Source organism: Bactrocera neohumeralis, chromosome 6 (assembly GCF_024586455.1).
Source record: "Bactrocera neohumeralis isolate Rockhampton chromosome 6, APGP_CSIRO_Bneo_wtdbg2-racon-allhic-juicebox.fasta_v2, whole genome shotgun sequence".
Classification (NCBI taxonomy): Eukaryota; Metazoa; Arthropoda; class Insecta; order Diptera; family Tephritidae; genus Bactrocera; species Bactrocera neohumeralis.
Genome location: NC_065923.1, coordinates 50,928,007 through 50,949,466, shown reverse-complemented (window position 1 = coordinate 50,949,466; position 21,460 = coordinate 50,928,007). Strand labels below are relative to the sequence as shown.

Sequence of the window (21,460 nt, the reverse complement as noted above, 5' to 3'; positions counted from 1 at the left end):
TTTAGTAGCCTCAATTTTGCTAGCATTCATTGTAAAAGTATTTTTCGAAGGCTTGCCTGAAATTCTAACCAGCATTGCAAAATCACTATGTCGTCTTTTAACCTCCACAATGCGGTCAGCGACGATAGCGAAAGAGTAAATATCAAAGAAGAATCATAAGGTTGGGAATATTATCATTTTATTGAAACAGTGATTTCTAAGCAATTAATTGTATTTAAATCGCGAGCAAAAGCGGCTAAATCGATGTGTCCTATATTGTTTCTTTATTCCTATGAAAGTACATTCGATGCCATTATGTATGAAACTCGATTTCTTTTTTGCATGACCACCACGGGCACGCTTGTAGAAGTCCAGACGCTGAACCCAATTTTCGACAGTTTTCAAGCATAAATCTGCCGAATCACGTTCTATATTCTTACGAACTTTATCAATCGTCGCTGGCTTGTTGGCATAGACCTTGGTTTTCAATAAATCGATTGTGACATTCGCTATGTGGCTTATGGCGCCGTCCTGTTTTAACCACATATTGTCCAAGTTCATATCATCAATTCGGCCCAAAAGTGTTATGTTATCATTGAGCGGAAGCGATTCTCACTTACAGTAACATGCCCGTCTTGATCATCACGGAAGAAGTACGGCCAATGGCGCCGCCGGGCCATAAGCCGCACCAAACCGTAATTTTTTTCGAGATGCAATGGAGACTCATGGAGTACGTATGGATTGCTGCCTGACCAACAACTTATATTTTGCTTATTGGCAAAGCCATTCAGCCAGAAAAGTCTCATCGCTGAAGATGATTTTTCGATGAAAATCCGGTTCATTTTCTAGTTGTTGCTCAGCCGAAGTCAAGAGGCTTCAGTTCTTGCATCAATTTGATCTTGTAAGGATGTAGGCCAAGATCTTTTCGCAAAATTCGCCACAACGACATCACAGAGATGCCCAACGCTTGAGAACGACATGTGAGAGACTGATTTGGGTCTTCCTCAATTGATGCGATAACGGCAGCAATATTCTCGACACTACAGGCACTTCTTTGTCTCACTGGCTCGGTGGTATAAAATGTGCATGTGTGTCGCCCCGGGCGCAACGTCTTGGGGACGGAAAAACGATCTTCGCTGTTTTTTAAAACTCCAATTCGGGCAAAAATTCCTGAAAATTGTGCCAAAAGTGTACAAGATATAGGGCGAAAATGGGTTTTTTATGGCTTTTAATAAGATGTCTTGTAAATTTACTATCAATTTCCTCAAAAACCGTATTGGGAGAATTTTGGAACTTCAGAATTTGCGTGGCCTTCCTAAATTTTATATACTTAATATTGAAGATATTTAGGTAGGTAGATAAAGGGGGGCGGCAGAACATCCCTGGCTCCGGGCGCCCGAAGTTGTAGCTACGCCACTGCATATTTACATAAATTGGTATTGTTATCTACAGATATTTCTTTTCTATGTTTGAATTGTGATGGGTTATCTTAGGTTGAAGATGCAAGGTAAGCTCACCTCCGTGGGTCTCGCTAAATGAACTGCGGCCTTCATGGTCTGTGAGAAATCCTAACAGTCTTCTTGGCCTCGGATTTGAGTCGGACTATAATATCAGGGCTGAAGCTTTGTTAGACTTGGTTGAACACTGGGTTAGTGGTCAAAGTATTCCGTCACCTGGGTATGTGCAAGTGACATCTTACAAATATGATTGACATATTAAAGTCGAGACTGCCTCCGTCCTATTGAAACCCTGACAGGCCTCGGAGTACGTTCGGATATAAATGGAAACAGATCAGAACCGACACTGAAATCGGACAGCATGGGCCACTGTCTGGGCTAACGGAATCGCCCTTCACGAAAGCCAGCGAAAATAATTACATTTGAAAGCGCAGTTACTGCGCGGTAGGGATGGTAAGGTAGTCAGCAGAACTCTGCCGGCAGGAGCGTAGGTAAGATTGAGGAACCTATGCTAGTTTAATGGTAGGTTCGGGGACCACATTTAAAAGCTCGCGGCTGGGGTCGAGAAGACCAACCCGTTTAGCCTTTAAAAATGTACGGTCTGTGGCGATTATTAGAGCTCTTGATAACTTTTAGGTCGAAGTTAATCCCCAACATATCAGAATAGCCTCCTTTCCGATGGAATGATCATGGAAGTGTGGGAATAATGGATACTAGTGGTGAACTACCTTTTGAGAAACTTGAGAAAGAGGCGGTCATCTAGTAAAAGGAAAGTTCCTAAACACCATTTACGATATCTCCCAAGAATATCTAAATGTGGTAAAATGGGCAGATAGAAATGGATTAGATATGGCTATCAAGCAATTGAAAAAAAGATGGGAAAAACAAATGTGGTGTTCTAGTTCTATAAGACCGTAGCTAGGCGGATAATGTTTTATGGGGTCAGTGTCCGGTGGAGAGAGATCGGAAAAACCGCACCAGCTAAACAGTTTGAGCGTGCTCAAAGAACGACTTTTATCGACATCTTAGTGCACTAAGAACATCAACAATGGCAGTCAATGCTATGGGATCTGAAGATATAGCTTGTAGGTGCTTTCGGCGAATGCTGATATCAGACTTAGGGATGTTGGGTATATGAGGTGCCGGAAATTCTATACTACTTCGATTCATTCATTACAATCTGAATAACTGCATTGCGGAACTTTCATCTGGCGGTTCCTTCTCTGCTCACACACCTGCGAGGGATTTGTGAGCGGGTCGAAGCCCCTGGAAAAGAGGTGCAATGTAGTTTTTCACTGATGGATTGAAGATGAAGGTGCCCGGTCACAGCGGAATCGTCGAAAACTGTAAAGCTGATGAATCTACTAGGAAGGACACCTTTATCCCAATCTCAGATTGGAAACTAGTTGGTTTTTCAATAACCTATTGTGTTCTAGCTCTGGATCTATGGACCTCCAGTGAGCTCAGCAAACGTTTGCCAACAACTAGAATTTGTGCGGCTGCGATATTTTTTTTTAGCCCAGCGTTAACCGTAAGAGGTTTGGAGTGTTTAAGCGCGAGCAATACAAAAGGTGCTCATTTCGAATAAAATTTTGTACATTGCCATTTAATATGTACATATGTGCATTGTTCTTTTTTATAGGCGTAGACACCGCTTAGGCGATTATAGCCGAGTTAACAACAGCGCGCCTGTCGTTTCTTCTTTTCCGTACGTGGCGCCAAGTGGATATTCCAAAAGCCAGGTCCTTCTCCACCTGGTCCTTCCAACGGAGTGAAGGTCTTCCTCTGCTTCCCCCGGCGGGTACTGCGTCGAATACTTTCAGAGCTGGAGTGTTTTCGTTCATTCGTACAAGAAGACCTAGCTAGAAAAGTCGCTGTTTTTTAATTCGCTGAACTATGTCAATGTCGTCGTATATCTCATACAGAAGCTTGTTTTCCTCGCTTCGTTGTTTCAGTATGAACTGTCACACCTAGCGAGGAAAGTTGTATGTAAGTCCTCTTTTAGTATCGCTCATTGCGTTCACACATGTGACACAAGCCCGACAACTTGATTCCGACATTTTCTGCATTCTTCTGTACTGGTTTTTTATTACCGAATTTTCTAAAATATTTCTATTATATAACATACATATATTTGCATATTTACAAAAACAGAAAATAAAATTCAAATTTCAATTTGTCTTTTTCTCTTCACATCGGATCGAGTTACCACTCAAATCTCTTACAAACATGTTTGAGTTTGAGTGCTTTTAAGCTCTTCAAAGGAAGAGTTTTCTAAAATGTGAATTGTTTGCTGATAAGGCAACTCATAAACACTAAACTTATTGAAATTGATATACTTACATATGTATAACAAAGAAGGTATTAGACAATAGATATACGAGAAAATATGTTTTTTTTATTAACCATTTTTCAAATTGATTAAATTACAAACGTTCTTTTGTTTAGATATGATATAATGTACAAGTTTTTTAAATAAATAAAACTGAATATTAAACAAACAAACAATGCGCTTTATATATAAAACTTTTGTTATTTAGAAAATTATCAACAGGTAGAAGTCTAATTAAGGAAAGAAATAATGCAACCAAATAGAACATAAGAGCACTAACAGAGAGATGGTTATACCTAATATGTACATGGAACGTGTTAAGTATTTTTCTGTGTTAACCATCGGTTGCGTAGAATTCTTTTGTACATTACTTAACGAGATATCACTAAATATTTCATCATCGGGCAAGCCCTCTAAGTCTGCAACAATATTTTCTAAACTAATATCTAAATCGAGAACTTGTTTAGCTTGGGCCACAGCTACTGTTGGCGCTTCTCCACGAAATATATATTCTGAGAATTGTATTGGATTGATTGTTCCATCAGCGAATAAGTTAAAGAAAACACGTCGCGGAGGTTCACTTATAAATACGGAGTCATTACTAACATGAGGATCGGTTAATCCGTCACAATAAACTTGAATTCTGGCCGCTAATGAACGTAATATATCATTCTGTACATATCGCTTAACATCACCCAACGTGTTTTTATTGCTGCACCAAATTCTGGAAAAAATAATGCCAGAAAGTCTAATTGTTCCATTGAATTTCCGTACTTTAACCGAGTGCTCATTATATTGATGACATTTTACTGGTAAAAATATAGTTGCTTTGTAGTTTTCATTCCCGACTTTCTTTCGATTGTTTGCTGCGAACCCATCCAGAGATAAGGATTCATCCACCCAAATGTTTTCTATAAACATTTCACTTTCGGATAAACTTCGTTTCATTGCTAACAAAGCACGTTGAAATTGATTCTCTATATTAATCCTCTGGGAATCATCAAATATTGGAAATATTTCATCCAATTCATAGCAACATTCAAAAGTATGCCAGTCTATAGATTTATCTATGAACTGACAATTCATGGATGCAAACGAGCCGCCCCTGCAAAATAGAGAAACAATAATAATTAATTTCCAAGTAAAAATACGCCAAGAACATCAATAAAGTACATAAGTACATAAGCATAAAAATATGGGTTTATATCTTTTTTTTATGTTTTACCGCTGGTTACTTTACACTTGCAGTCAGTGAGAACTATGCCTTTGCGAAGTTTTCAGAGCATTTTCCAAATAGAGGCCTTTGGCATAAGTTGCTGCATGGATATAAACCTAAAACGCCAATCCAATCGCAAGGAACGTATAACTATACTTAGCGACAAGGCAATATCTGCCTATGAGATCGCTACTGCCGCAAGAGTGTAGAGAACGGCTAAGCGGCCTAGCGGACTGTAACAAAGTGCATCTCATCTGGATGCGCGGTCAAAAAGGTATAGCCGAGGATGAACTGGCTGATGAGCCAGTAGGGTCGGAACCCTTAATCGCGGTGGGTAATTATACCATAAAGGAGCCAACCAATTTTCCTAGAGACAAATTCAGGCTACTTGTCGCATTCTACACTGACCACTGTAAGCTGAAGAAGCACTTATACAACATGGACCTAGCTTTTTGCGCAAATTGCCGGTTCTGCGACAGGGAGCCTGAAACTCCAGAACACCTGTTAAAAGACTGCACTGCAGTTTATAGACGTAGTATAAAGGCCCTTGAATCCATGCTTTCAAATAGAGATCAATAGCACCTAGCAGTCTGTTGGAATTCATCAATATGCTGGTGTAAGTGAGTCGTTGTGACTTAGGAGAGGGCACAATAGACCTTTGGTGTCGGTGCAAACCTCATTTATTTTTCTATCTATCTATTTAAAACCGGTTTCGAGTAAGCGATTTTTGAGGCAAGGTTTGTTAACGGTTATAAAAATTTTCTCGTCAGTTTTTGAGACAGCCGAATAAAATTTAATACGTACATAGGTGCATTTTGATATTCAGTTGATCTTCCGACAAATGATCAGATCGTACAACTATAACATATGTATATCTCCTATACAACCGATTATTTATATTTTTTTAAATTTGCTATTGCATGTAAATGCATAGGTTGGTTTAAGTAAAAGTAAAAATCCGTGATACTCAAAAGAATTATATAATTTAAAAACCAGAAAAAAAGATCGATAGTATTCACACCCGGTCACCAATTTCCCCTTTGTCGAAGTACCGAAAAGATTTGGTTGATATAACCACAAAGGTGTTGAGATATGTATGTAGTTTAAACCGGCTAGAGGCCGGGGCCATGCCCACTTTTTATACATTTTCAGCCCAAATGTGCCTTTTACTACAAGGAATCCCATTACCAAAATTCATATCGACAACCGTTGGGTGAACAAAGCTATTGTATTCTACAGGAACATGTTGCGAGTGTAAAAAATAAAAAAAAAAATAAACCTTGCTTATTATACTTACGTCATATCATTCGTATAAGCTTGACAAATTGCTTTTTTGCTTGCTGCTGAATATGCCAGAAATATCAAAGCTGGATTCTCTTCATCAACTGAGGCACAGAAAACATTACCCTGAAAAAGTATACTGTAATAAAAATATTTAATTTGTTCATATCTTTACGATAGAAGGCTTTCATACTTGTGCAACTCGTGCAACATTTTCTTTGCAGCAATATTTGTATTTTCATCATCAAAGTTCTGCTTCTCACTGGTAACAAAAACGCCTTTAAAATAAGAACACAAGAAATAAATCATTTAAAACATTGTTTTGTCAAAAAGTATGATACAAATATACGTATTACTGTCATGAACATAGTTTGTAATGATTAAAATATAATTATAGACTATAAAGTCCTTCTTAAGAATACAAATAAATATTAAGGCATAGGAGTACACAGAACTTTTAAACTTGTTTACTTAAAGTGCACCATAAGGCGCGCAACTAACTTCCCGCTATTTGACAACCGATTGCTCCAGCAGTTACTTACTGGTGAATAATTTTGATATATCCAAACGTGGTATACCTATCATAGACATTTGAAAGAGAAGCTGCGTTTCCACATTAGTGACTTTGTTTATGTGTCATACATTTTTGGTTATGCGAATATGTTGATTTTCTTCTTTCAGTCAACGATATATGGAGTAATCAACAAAGGAGCTCAACTAGGCAACATGACTCCCAGTCGGATCAAGCGAGATAATGATGGAGGCCTACTCTTCATACTGCACAAATAACTTAACTTATCGACGGCGAGATCGACCACAGGATACTACCCTAGAATATCAGGGCATATCTTTCCGGGACAGATACACGCATGGTACTACCATCGCTCGGTGTGGTTCGTAATCTTTGAATCGGGAAACGTCCTGTTTTTATTTCTGAGGACAACTGTACCTTTGTTAACTTCACAGAATTTACCGAGAACATCTTCACCACACTATCCATTCCTACGGATGTAAATTGTTTTCGAATGAAAATTTCACAAGGAGATCGCAGCTGGCACCGCTCGCTTAATCCCGTTTGAAAGAATCACGGACCATCATCCCACCTGCAGGTTTATTGGGCTTTAATAACGCAAAAAAATAATTATGCCTGCGAAAAACACCTCACTTCGAAAAAACATAATGCCTCGTGAATAGAAAAGGATGTCATAGATTATCTTTCCATAAATGAAGCTTTATGAAGGCACTACACTAACCTACGGGTAATCACATTATCGCCTTTCCGTTTATTTGCGTGTAATAAAAAGCCCAACTAAGAGTCAAGTGTTAAAAGCATCACATATGACCTTTACTTACGTACCTTGTACATTAAATGAGCCAGGACACATTTTGCTGGCGGCAGTCCACTGCGTAGCTAAAGCTTGGGTGCTGATTTCGGCTATGGAGGTTGGTCCTTGTACTAATTCATTCTCGTTGGCTTTTAGCAAGATTTCCATGTCCTCTTCACAGTTTTTTGCAAGATGAACTACTAAGAAACTTTCCGATTTAACATTCTATAAATATAAAATTACAGAAAACATATGAATATTAAGGATTGTTGAGAAAATCAATGCAGATTTGCTTAGTTGTCAGAATAGCAACCAAATTCGGATATTCAAGGAGCTCGCTGGATATGATTAGAATTTAGTCTTCAATAGCATTACTATCAAATTTGGTATCTTATTAACTTATATTATAGATTATAGATAAATTGGGGATGGAGGAAGTTATTTCGAGGATCTAACCCTGCCTGGATAGGTAACAGGGTTGCTCGGTATCCTCCTGATCCTGCTGCATTAACGCCAAAGGTTACGCCTGGAATAGTTGGAGCCAATTTAAGACCAATACCTGGCTATCGAATTACTAATATTTTTAATTTTCTAACAATGTTTTTAATTTTTGGACTATAGGCTTACATTTATTACAGTCATCGTTTTTTGTCACTCCTACATAAACGTTAATGTGTGTGGGAATTATCTTAAGAGTAAAGAAAGATCGTATTTAAAAAAATATTTATTAATTACTGAGTCTGCCTAATCAATGTTTATTCAACAGTTCATGTCCTTTTATAGAAAATGAATAAAAAGCGAGACATACAAAAGGAGAAATAACTGCAAGCAGTAGATGTTCTAAAAGATGAAAATTTCTGATTACTCCACAATAGCAAAAAATATTGGACATCGGTGTCTGAAGTGGCAAAAAAAAACTAAGTGCGGTGTGTAATGAAGTGCCTGTTTTCGGAAACCCCGGAAGAATTATGGGGAGCTGTAGCAGCCCGCCTTAAATAACAAACTCTGGTGGTGGTCTGATAAAACGCATAACCTGGCGGCATCCGCTAACTCTAGCATCAGACCACTTGCCTATAATAATCTCGTTCGAGAAACCGCACCTACGTTAAGTTTAACAAAGCTAACTGGGTCGGCTTCACAGAATTCACTGAGAGCACCTTCACCGCAACACCCATCATTACGGATATTCACTGGTGAACGTCAATTCCGAAAGGTGATCGCTGTTGACACCGCTCTCTTGTTATTGTTGTATCGGCAGAATTCTGCCACCACTCGATTCATTCCCGCTGGTAGAATTTGTGAACTACTATCAAATTTCCCAGCTGAAGCAGTAGGGAACGCAACTTCTTGCACCAGGTTGTTATTGTAGCGGCAGAATTATGCAGAGTTGACCCTCCGGTCAATTTGCCAAGGCATTAGCCAATGGTTTTGGATGTTCGCGAAGTTTATAAATATATCTCATTCTGCTGTCCTCTATCTCCATCTTTACCCTAGGAATATCAAGATCTTTATAAATATTTTCATTACGTATGTACCATGGTGCACCCGTGATTGTTCTAAGAATTTTAGATTGGAACCTTTGTATTATATCAATATTAGTTGCACAGGTCGTACCGCACAGCTGAATGCCATACATCCAAATCGGTTTTATGATTGCATTGTATAACGGGACTTTATTGTCAAGGCTAGGTTTAGAATTTTTGTTTAAAAGCCAATTCAAATTTGCTGCTCTTAACTTCATGTAAGTTATTTTACTTGCTACATGTTTTCGCCACGTGAGCCTTCGATCCAGGTGAATCCCAAGATAAGTTACTTCATTCGCTTGGGGTACTAGAACATTGTTTATTTTAACTGTCAGACACGTTTCTGTTCTTAGCGAGTGTGTAAAATGCCTGCATTTTTGCTCATTAATATTTATACGCCAATTGGCTAGCCATTCTTCGACAAAAGTTAAGTGCTGCTCTAATACTCTTGATGCTCTGATGGGGCATTTGTTACGGCTTACTAGAGCTGTGTCATCCGCGAAAGAGGATGTCAATACGTTAGTAGTTGTTGGAATGTCTGCTGTATATATTATGTACAGAATTGGGCCCAACACGCTACCATGAGGTACACCAGCACTTATTACTCGTTTTTCTGATATGAAGTCTGCTACTTTAACTGTAAATTTCCTGTTTCTTAAATATGACTCCAAAGTTTTATGTAATTCGTAAGGTAACCTTTTTTGATTTTCCATAAAAGGCCTTCACGAACGCCTGAGCTACATCTAGAAAAATAGCTGAACAGTACTCTCTGTGCTCGAATGCTTTCCTGATTTGGTTCGTAATTCTATTTACTTGCTCTACAGTAGCACGAAAACCGAATTGGTGATAGTAACACTTTTTCAAATATTTTAGAAATACAGGGTAAGAGACTTATTGGTCTGTAAGAAGATGGCTGTGTTAGGTCTTTACCAGGTTTATCTATCATGATGATCTGCGACTTTTTCCACGAAATTGGATAGTATCTGAAACCAAGAATTGCATTAAAGAGCAAGGAGAGCAATTTTATAGCAATATTTGGTAACTCAATTATCATTTTTGGAGTAATATTATCGTGTCCTGATGCCCTTTTCGGATTTTGCTCTTTTATGATTCTAGTAACTTCAGAAGTAGAAGGCCTAATAGACACAAGCGACTCGTTAGCGGTATTGGGCAAGGTTGCCAACTTAAAGTTTTTCTTTGGACAATTGGGTTGGAATAAATTTTCTAGGTGATTTGCAAAGCAACTCACTTAACACTCCTTTTCCTAATGATACAAACCCGTCGAAATAATTCGAGAAACAATCTTGCAACCAATTTTATAAAAATAACTCACACATTTACCGACATTTTCGGCACAATACCTGCTAGAATTAGATTACATGGACTTTGAGAACTTAAGCGCTCGAGGCTAGCTTGGCTAAGTGCGCCGTCTTAAAACGCGTTTTTCTCGAAACTGTGCTTTTAAGTCGGTTGGCAAGATTTCTCGAGAACTACTCAACCGATCTTTATGAAATTTTACACAAGTCTTTGAGATACAATTTTTAAAAACTTGGAAGAAGAATTCAAGAATGTCACAAAATTTTCACTGAAATTTTAATTTTTTTGTTAAAAATATAAATTTTTTATTTTTTTTTCCTTTGACCAAGTTCGAAGTAAATGTTTTAACTAAAACACGTATTTTTTTCACCTTAGACGATCCTGTAAAGAGTCATCCTACCAACTCGGGCATATCTTTTTTCCGAGCGGTCACTGGAAATGGCGTCGTAAAGGCCGAATTTTTTGGCGAATTTAGTTCTTCAATATGGTTTGAGCAATTTTTTTCGGGCCTTTTGTACATTATTGAGCACACTATTGACAATATAGGGTAATTTTTTCATGCAGAAAAAGAAACAATTTGCCGTGTTCATTACTAGGCTGAATAATTTTTTTCTCTGATAATTTTGTTTTCATTTAAAGTGTAAAATGTTATTTTCCACCAAAAATTCCGACATTCTGTGGTTTTCACACCTTTGATAAAAAATACTAAACTTTGGGGCGGTATTTTATATGTTAAAAGTGTGTACAAAGTTTGAAATGAATCGGTCAGTAGTTTTGAAATGACAGTGAACACAGACTCTGAAAAATTATATTTAGGAAAAACCCGTCTAAAAACCCTAACCTCTCCTTTAAAATATATATATATTTTTTTTTTTTAATTTCAGAATTTCTTTGTTAATAGTGTATGTTTGTAACAATAAAAAATTATAATAAAATATTTTATATGAGAAAATAATTGTAACCCCTTAAGAGGATATTCTTGTTCAGAGGGTTGAATTTCGAGTGGTGTTTTAGCAATTGATAAAAAAAGAGTACATATTCGATATTTTTGCTATAATTTTTTTTATCATTTATTTTTTTAAAGAGTACACAAAAGTAATTAAAAAATGTTAATGGAGTTATGCGCCTTTGAAGTAGAGAGGGAAAAAAGGCTTTGTCTTCGACGCCATGATTTCTACCCTTGTGGTCATCTGAAAAATAAAATAATGATGGATTCTGGATGGAATTTTTTTATAAAATACTACTATAAAATAAAGGTCGATTTGCCACTATTTTGTGACGCCCAAAATATGGTTATCTGTAGTACTAGATTCCTGCATAGAAAAATTCATCAAGCTACCTGGCTGTGTCCGGATCGAAAAACCACCAACCAGATCGATCATTTTGTGATAGACGCATGACACGTATCCAGTGTTTCAGACGCGCGTACGCTCCGAGGTCCTAATATCGATTCGGACCACTTGCAGTCAAGATTCGCACCCGCCTGCCTACCTCGCAACGGTACGATCGACGGAATTGGATAGATACCGAGAGTTGAAGAGGGATGTGAGACGCATTTTCAGCCAGAAAAAGAGAGGCTGAAATGGGCGATTATGAAGAACTTGACAATCTCGACGACAGGAGTAATGCTCGAAAATTCTACGTCGACTAACAGAAGGTTTTAAGACCGGAGCATACTCTGGTAGAACCCCCAGAGGTGATCTAGTAACCAATTACCAGAGCATACTAAAATTATGGAGGGAACACTTCTCCAGACTGCTGAACGGCAGTGAAGGCATAACACCAGATGTCGAAACCGGTTCCACAATCGATGACCATGAAGAAGTTCGAATAGCAATTACTCAACTGAAGAACAACAAAGCGACGGGGGCCGGACTGCCGGCCGAGCTACTCAAACACGGCGGCGAAGAACTGATCGGGAGCATGGATCTGCTTCTTTGTAAAATAAGTTCAGACGAAAGCATACCCAACGATTGGAACGGTGATGTCAGCCTTTATTTTCACGAGGACATCAACCAGCTGGGCAGCGGAACCGGACATTCCAGGTGCATGTCCTCAAATCGGAATCCTTATTTCGTTTGCCATGGTCGTCATCTAAAAGAGGGTTTCTCTTCCGTTCCTTTTCAGTGGGGGCGTTTTTTACGTGGCGGGTCCCAAACCCAGCGTACAACCCTGTGGAGGCATTTTTCGCCTCCTCATTTTAGCTCGCCTTCAAACGGATGTTCTTAAGCTGGAAGTCGTGAGCTGCTTCAGCCATATGTAAAAGAATCGTTTCTACCACTCCCAAGTGAATGGCGATCAGAAAACTTTTTCTCACTTGCGTGAGCTTCTACACATGACTCCATCCTCCGTGCAGCTTTGACAAATTGCGTCCTGAAAAATATCTAGCCTCACTGCATTAATAACAATTGAACAGTATACAGCAGAACTCCTATCAGATGTCATACGAAACTAACATATCCAACGCGAGAGGCCACCGGGTCACCGACTTCGACTATTCACTAAATAGCAAATAGCCAATGCCAGCTCAATAGATGAACATAAATAAAGTTGAACTTACCTGGCCTATGATAATGCCATAATTAAGACCACTGTCGCCACTGCACTTTTCCAGATATCCAACATCCAGTTTACTTAACAAAACAGACGCCATTATTATGTAGACGTGGTACACAATTAATAATATCAACAACAACTAAAGCTAATGTCAGATTCAACAAACAACCTAGAAATTAAATCTGGTAGAATGTCGACAATATAATCGATATACATTCGCTAACTCGGCATATCGACAGGCAACAGATATTGGTATACTAACTGTAATGCTGTATGTATTGCCAGTGGAGACTCCAAATTAATTAAGGAATACAATATATGGCATACAAAATTATATTTTAGTATAACATATATTGCATGCAATGTGCTGTTAATTCAGCAGTGTGACAGATCAGTTTTCATTTCTATGATAATTTCGAAAAGCAACACTGTTCCTTTAAATGTTGTGTTTGTTGTTCTAGAGGGCACCTAGCCCCCGTTAGGATGTTGTAGTTAAAAACTGGCTTGCCAATTGCCTTGTAAGTTGCCAACAACGTTTCTTTGTCCTTTTCCCATGGCGATATTTGCGGTCGTATGGGGAGTGAAGGAGCATAGACTATCAAAAATTACACCTAACATCTTAGAATTATTGACAGTTGGAATCTTGCCATCGACTGCAATATTAAGGTCAAGTCTGTACTCCTTCTTCTAGTTTGTAAAAATGGTCGCTGTGGATTTGGTGGGGGAGAGTATTGATTTCCGTGCAGAGAAAAAGCGAGAAAGGTCGGAGAGATAACTGTTTACCTTTGAAACTCCCTCTGGTGGCTGTGGGAGTTTCGAAATGTAGAAGTTTATCAATAGCGGGAAGAGGACACCACCCTACGGAACCCTAGTTTTTAATATTTCTCAGTTTCGAATTTCTTCCTTGAAACAGTACGGATGATTGACGGCCGCTCAGACAGAGAACTTAAAACATAGAGAAGGTGCAGGTTCGATGTCGAACAATTTATAAGATTGGAGTAAGGAATTCACCTCACAACTTCAAAATTCACGATGTGAAATGTTAACATTTTTAACAGTTCTCCACATACTCAAACAGAGAATATGAAGAGAAATAATATACATACGTACGGCTTATGATGCCATAGCATGTACATATGCGCAATCAGGGAATATCGAAGAAAAATAAGTTCTTTGATATTCCATTTTTAACAGCGAAAAATGTGTACAAATACAGCTCTCTCACATACTCATGAATATGAAGAGACATAAATATACATATGTATGTATGCATGCTCCTTATGATACTCCCTACAACAGCGTTGTGATATTTCCATGCTTCAATTTTTGCTTTCGCAATGTATGCAAATATGTATGTATGCTTTTGCGTTTTGCCGTCGGCATTTCCATATTGGCATGTAATAATTATGATATGAGTATAGTTTTGTATGAATGCATGCATAGTACTATTTACAGTCTATTTAGACTTGTATATTCAATAATTTTATTTGATTTTTACATAATATACTGTACTAATAAATATTTTTGTATTATGTTTATTAGTAATAAAAATTGAATTTATCACAACAATATATAAACATATCGTCTATCATATTAATCTTATTATCTACCCATATGATTGCATATACATACATATGTATGTATACGCATGTGCGCATTCAGAAATTCAAATCATGATTTTATCACTTATCAATACATACATACATATGTATATTACATGCGCGCGCATTAATTTGCATGTTCATGCATTCATATATATTTATATGTACATATATTTGTATACACTTCCGAACAACTAATGCATAAGCATACAAACATACATATGCGTACACATGTGAATATGTCACCAACAAAAAATTGAAGCATTGTTCTACAAAAACAACAATTGCCTAAATAGCATAAGCACCACAAGTCAATATGGCAGCCAAATTGGCGAAGCTCAAATGTAGTAAATTTTACAACCAGCGTCTTTTCGCGACGATGGCACAATTTCATTCATAAACGACAGTGGCAACAAATGTCCAATATTTTCTAAAATATTTTTCCGTGACTCGCAAAAAGCGATATGTATTCATATCTTCATAAAAACAGACGCCGTAACATCTCATTATAATAATATCATTTTTGAAATAATAATTTATAGAAAATTATTTTTTGTTATATTTTATAACATAAAATTTTTACCATTTTTCGAAAACAATGGTTCTTATAACACAATATCATGACGTCATTTTTTTTACTTATGTGACAATGGTTCATATAACACATGCATATGTTACTCAGAGAATGCTTTTTTACATTCTTTGTGTGAGTTTGTATATTTTTCTTCAAAGCATTTCTCTTTACTCATTCTCGCAAGAATTCAGTCGTTTTACATATATTTCTGCCATTGAACGTGCTCATATCTGCTAAATAGCAGCGAGAATGGTGAATTCCTTACTTCAATCTTATGAGCTCTGTTAGCCGTCCAATCGAACATCATACAGAATTCAATTTGCACCTTCTCTATGTTTTAAGTTCTCTGGCTCAGATACTTAGTTCATGGTCCACCCTTCGGTCATGAAAAGAGCGTAGTTTTTTCAATGTCTGCAGTAGCGTTGTGTGACTGACTGTGTCAAAGGCTTTTGACAAGTCCAACGCTACAAGGATTGTCCTCTCACAGGGTGGTTTCCGATCAAGGCCACGAACTATTTGAGCGTTTGTCCAATGTCTCTTAAGTTAGAGTATAGGTAGTCGTGACACATGTCCCTTTTCAACCGGCTGAAGGCTGGGCATTCGCATAGCATATTAAGTTAGTTACCGGCTAAAAGTCTATTGATTGTCCTCTTACATAACCTAACGCAATGCGACTTTTATTGGCCACACGGATGGTCTTAATTACCTTGCCGAATCTCGTGAATGGATTACTACAGAAAAAGCACGTAACTGTTGCTGCTTCAGCCTTTGATCCGTCAGTGAATATGTAAATTTTGCGGTTGGAACTGTCGGTCACGGAACCATTGGTCCAATCTTTTTTTTTTACGGAGGAATGAAAACGAGTGTTTACTCGTTCGCATTGCCAGCTTAACTCGAGTTCATTAATAAATCGAGCATTATAACATGCCCATAGCGATGCCTAGCTTGGCTCCAGTGACCTAAAATCACAAGCCGGTTGGCAGTAAGCATTGTCTCAAACCTCACTTGAATGTGTATTGGTTGGATGTCAAGGATAATCTTCAAATCCTTTGTTGAAGTAGTTTTCATTGCTCCCATAATTCTCAGCAAACAAGCTCCACAAGGTTTAATACATGTGGGGTCGTAAGCCCCACTTTGGGGATAAGGTTCAGCTGCCCGAGTTCTAGATTCAAAGAGCTTTGGAAGCCCTGCTTAAAACCACTAAAAATATGAAATTTGTAGAAAAAAGTAAAGTAGTGAAGGATGGAATCATGTGTAGAAGCTCACCTCTTTTTCTGTCTGCAACTGCATCTCGATTCCCTCTTCAACTCTCGGTATTTATTCCATCCCGTACGTGCTGTGGTTGATTGTAACGAAGCGAGGTAGGTAGTCTGCTTTCTCTCCACCGCGATACGGCACTACTCATCATTTCCGAAAACCAATGGTTTCGGCTGTAGCTGTACGTAAGGAGCTTAAAATGCCGTTCCACAATTCCTTTATACCGAGTTGTTGACGAGTGCTCTCAGAGAGCAGGAGTGCAAGTCGAGTAGATAATCGTTCGGCTATCTGTTGTGATTGCAGCTTATCGACGTCGAAGCTTCCTTGTGTTTATTGACGTGCGCTTTTTGCTGCGCAGAGGCGATTGTGATCCGAGTCGATGTTAGGACCTTGGAGCGTACGCACGTCTAGAACACTAGAGACGTGTCTGCCGTCTATCACAACATGATCGATCTGGTTGGTAGTTTTTCGATCCGGAGACAGCCAAGTAGCTTGATGTATTTTCTTGTGCTGGAATCTAGTACTACAGATAACCATATTTCGGGCCCCGGCGAAGTCGATCAGCCCCGATCCATTTGAGGGTGTTTCATCGTGGAGGTTGAATTTACCGACCATAGTGCCAAAGATACCTTCTTTGTCCACCCTGGTCTTAAAGTCGCCATACACGATTTTTATATCGTGGCGGGAGCAGTTTTCATAGGTGCGCTCCAAGCGCTGGGTCCCAAACCCAATCCTCCAAAAATCCTCCTTTACTAGGATATTATTTTCTCTGTACATTCTTCTATTCTATATTCTTGGGTTTATAAGTCTACGGAATTAGCATCTTGGTGAACACGGCGACCCAATGGGATATGAAAGTGGTCCAGGAGCATGCTGATTTTTTAACCAAATGGAAAGTATGGCATAGTTATTTTCTATGAAGACCGTATATAACAAATGTTAAATTGTTGCGGAGTACTCTTTATGTAAGCAGGGTTAGGTTGTGCTAAATCTTTCTCGGGCTTATCTACCATGATGATATTCGACTTTTCCACGAATTTAAATCCTTATACTCTTGACGTTCCTTTGCAAAAAACGTAGGATGTAGATGGGCGTAATCGGACCACTGACACACCCACAAAACACTGTTGACCGAAAACCCATAAAATGTCATAATTAAGCCTTAAATAAAGATATAATATAGGCACCGCAGTAGCAAGGGGTACATGTGGGTTAAAAGTGTTGAATAATTATGACCAAAAATTGCTTAAACTGTTCACCAGATACCGAATATGTGGACCCAAGTTCTTGTAGTTGACATTTTACCGAAAGTATGGGTCCGTATGTGAGATATGTATATAATTGAAATTGGCAGATAATCTTTTCCTGATCTACTATGCCGGAGTGTTGCAAATGGGTTGAATCTGGTCAATACATCTTTTAGCCTCATATAGGTAAGTACTAGTGCTTCCCATGGGCTCAATTAGCACTGAATGCGCCATATTGATGCAATATTGTAGGTCTTTGTACTTTTGCTATCTCGTTTCAACGTTGCGCTCAAGCCATTTGGTACTGTCGATGAAACTACTTACGTATGTTATGCTTTTTGTTCAAGGTTTGGTGCCTGATGGGTTCCTACTATTTTGTATCACGTTCGTAATAGATCTGGGCATTCAGAGGAAAATTGAAAATACGTTTCCTTATTCCCTTCTAGCTGCAGCTGTGGAAAATATTGTCATATGGCAGGCTCATTTTTAGTGCATACTCTCCAAAGAGCCAGCGTCCCGTTATAGTGGTTGTAAGTCTGTATGTACTATATTTAATAAGTTTTTGTTGTTATTCTTGTCATACTTGAGTCATATCTGTATATTATCTTGCATGATATGATTGATTTCCATCTGCTCTGAGCTATTTGCAGCCTGTTTATCCATACATATGGTTTTTTTCCGTGTTCTCCTATGGTTATTCAATATAATTCTACAGGCCTTCTCTATACCAAGCACTTCCGCTTCGAAGATTCTGGGTAAGTTTGGTAGACGGATATAAAGCGAGATCTCAAGATCATTGGATCCTGCCCCTACTCCTCTCCTACTAACCCTCTTCTCTATTCACGTCTAGAGGGTATCCTTACCCTAAAGTGACTATTGAAATCTAACTCGGGATGATATTGTCTAATTTACCTAGATTAAGCAGGTTCAGGATGTCGCTATGTCCATATCAGTTCGCTTACCAATTTTTCAATTCTTTTATCCTGAAGGCCCAACTTACTGCTACTTTCGAAAGGAGCTCATGTTTTTTAAAGCTCCTATTCGCCTTGCAGAACTAAATAGAGAAGATACAATCTCCTATATCACATATGGTTACCAAGGTGCAGCAACCTGAATAGATCCAGGGGCCTGCTGGGCGCTACTGAGGTGATGTAATCCCTGTCCATGTAGATAGAACCCAGGGCATTAAGCTTGCTTCTGCAAATTGCTGGACAATCCAAAATCACGTGTGCTAGTTTTTCTTGTTCCATGTCGCAGAGCCGGCAGTTTGCGCAAGAGACTATGCCCATGTTGGACCTTGCTCCTGCTATCAAACAAACAGTCTTCGGTGGACGATTATTACTATCATAAAATGGCAAAAGCGCACGAAAAACTGAATAATACGTAAACGTTGTTCTTGCGTATGTATATATTTCCATGATGAAATAGTAAGTATTACTGAATACAATGAACATAAATTACAGATCATGACATTAAAAATGTACGAAAAAACACTTCGAAATCATATCATCCTGTATCTTTTCAAGCCTGTTTGTTCTTTTAGCTTTTGCATCATTATGAGAGGGATCCCATTCATGCGGGCGCTTTAACTACCTGTTTGTAGCTTATGTAGTCCTGATTGATCTTTTGTGTTTGCAGGTAGTTACAGTTGTACCTTCGCTACTGTTTGCCGGCAACCAGGGAAATACGTTTTCATAAGTTCCTCTAGCGACACTCCTGCAAACAATGTCCAAGCACAACGTCGTCTTTAAATGGGATATATTGTTATGTCCTTTAGACAATATCTTAATTAGTCTGGCTGATTCTTTGCAGCCTTCTACTTTTGCACAAAAAGACTGCCCTTAACCTATTTTTGTTTTTCTGACTACTTTTAATCCCATACTGGTGGCACGTCTCTGTCAAGAGCCCTGTATAGTGTGATAAAATCAGAACGAAGTTACTTCTCTCTTCTTCCACCCTCACCAACGTGGTGTTTGTTAGGCTATTCAATGCTTTTGTAACTTTTTTGATGATAAGGGCCTTATGGTTTACCTTCATTCTGTTTGTAAACAAAGTTCAGCTTTTTGACCGCGTTTTCTTTTGGAGCAAACTGACGTCGATGGCTTTCTCATATAAGAGGATTGTCAGATTGGCTGTAGTACTTTTTGAGTGCAGTTTGAATTTATTCCAAGCTTAAATGTTTTTAGACTTTCCAAAGGTAGTTTTGCTTATTTTTTATATAATTTTCAAGGTTGTATCCATCCGCATTCTTAGTTGCGTGAAGCTTTTCTTTTTCAGCATTTGTAATTTTTAAGAGATTAGACAGCTTATTATTTTTGCTTGGTGTCGCTGAGGCAACTGCTTTGGTTATTATGTGCTTAAGTTCGCTAATGCTATGGTCAATATATCACCAGACGGTATTTATTTTTGTTATTGCTGTATGTATGACATCATCATAGGGACTAAAACAAAAAGAGAACATATAACAGCTTTCGAAAATGTTCTAGATTTCTTGCACATAAGTTAGGTACAGCTGCAACCGAAACCATTGGTTTTCGAAAAATGCAAAAGAACAGCTGGTACGACGAGGAATGCCATGTTGCAGCGGAGAGAAAACCGACTGCCTATCTCGCAACGTTACGATCGACCACAACACGTGCGGGATGGGATAGATACGGAGAGTTGAAGAGGGAAGCGAGGCGCATTTGCAGACAGAAAAAGAAAGAGGCCGAAATGCGTGAGTGTGAAGAGCTTGATAAGCTGGCCGACAGGGGTAATGCTCGAAAATTCTACGAAAAGATGCGGCGGCTAACTGAAGGTTTCAAGACCGGAGCATACTCTTGTAAGAACCCCCAAAGGTGATCTTGTGACCGATGCCCAGAGCATACTTAAATTATGGAGGGAACACTTCTCCAGCCTGCTGAATGGCAGTGACCGCACAACGCCAGGAGAAGGCGACCCCGATTCCCCAATCGATGACGATGATGCAGACGTTCCATTGCCCGACCATGAAGAAATTCGAATAGCAATTACCCGTCAGAAGAACAACAAAGCAGCGGGGGCCGATGGATTACCGGCCGAGCTATTCAAACACGGCGGCGAAGAACTGATAAGGAGCATGCATCAGCTTCTTCGTAAAATATGGTCAGATTAAAGCATGCCCAACGTTTGGAATTTAAGTGTGCTCTGCCCAATCCACACAAACGGAGACCTCACAATCTGCGCCAACTACCGTGGGATAAGTCTCCTTATCATTGCGTATAAGGTTCTATCGAGCGTATTGTGTGAAAGATTACAGCCCACCGTCAACAAACTGATTGGACCATATCAGTGTGGCTTTAGACCTGGAAAATCAACAACCGACCAGATATTCACCTTGCGCCAAACATTGGCCTCAATACCCGCGCCGTTAGTTCTGATTTCTCCAGACTGGACAAGGAAGAAAAGCAAATGGGTCTGGCAGTGAACGAGGGCAAGACGAAATATCTGCTGTCATCAAACAAATAGTCGTCGCACTCGCGACTTGGCACTCACGTTACTCTTGACAGTCTTAACTTTGAAGTTGTAGATAGTTTCGTATATTTGGGAACTAGTGTAAACACCACCAACAATGTCAGCCTGGAAACAACTGATGAGTTAACGTTGAGAGTTTTCGAGAGAAAAGTTCTGCGATTTACGGTACTTTGCGCGTTGGCCACGTCGAATATCGCATTCGATGGAACGATGAGCTGTACGAGATATATGATGACATTGACATAGTTCAGCGAATTAAAAGACAGCGGCTACGCTGGCTAGGTCATGTTGTTCGAATGGACG

The 21,460-nt window shown here is 38.9% G+C and overlaps 1 protein-coding gene across 1 annotated transcript; it reads right to left on the bottom strand.

Annotated features, from left to right (window-relative positions):
- Positions 1-3,507: 3,507 nt before the first annotated feature.
- LOC126762011 (protein odr-4 homolog) lies at positions 3,508-13,180 on the bottom strand. The gene is made up of 5 exons (XM_050478480.1): positions 12,991-13,180; positions 7,623-7,815; positions 6,459-6,543; positions 6,282-6,404; positions 3,508-4,873 (listed from the first exon to the last, which is right to left on the bottom strand). The coding sequence occupies exons 1-5, from the start codon at positions 13,081-13,083 to the stop codon at positions 4,003-4,005; spliced, it is 1,365 nt and encodes a 454-aa protein (XP_050334437.1). The 5' UTR covers positions 13,084-13,180; the 3' UTR covers positions 3,508-4,002.
- Between the last annotated feature and the right edge of the window lie 8,280 nt (positions 13,181-21,460).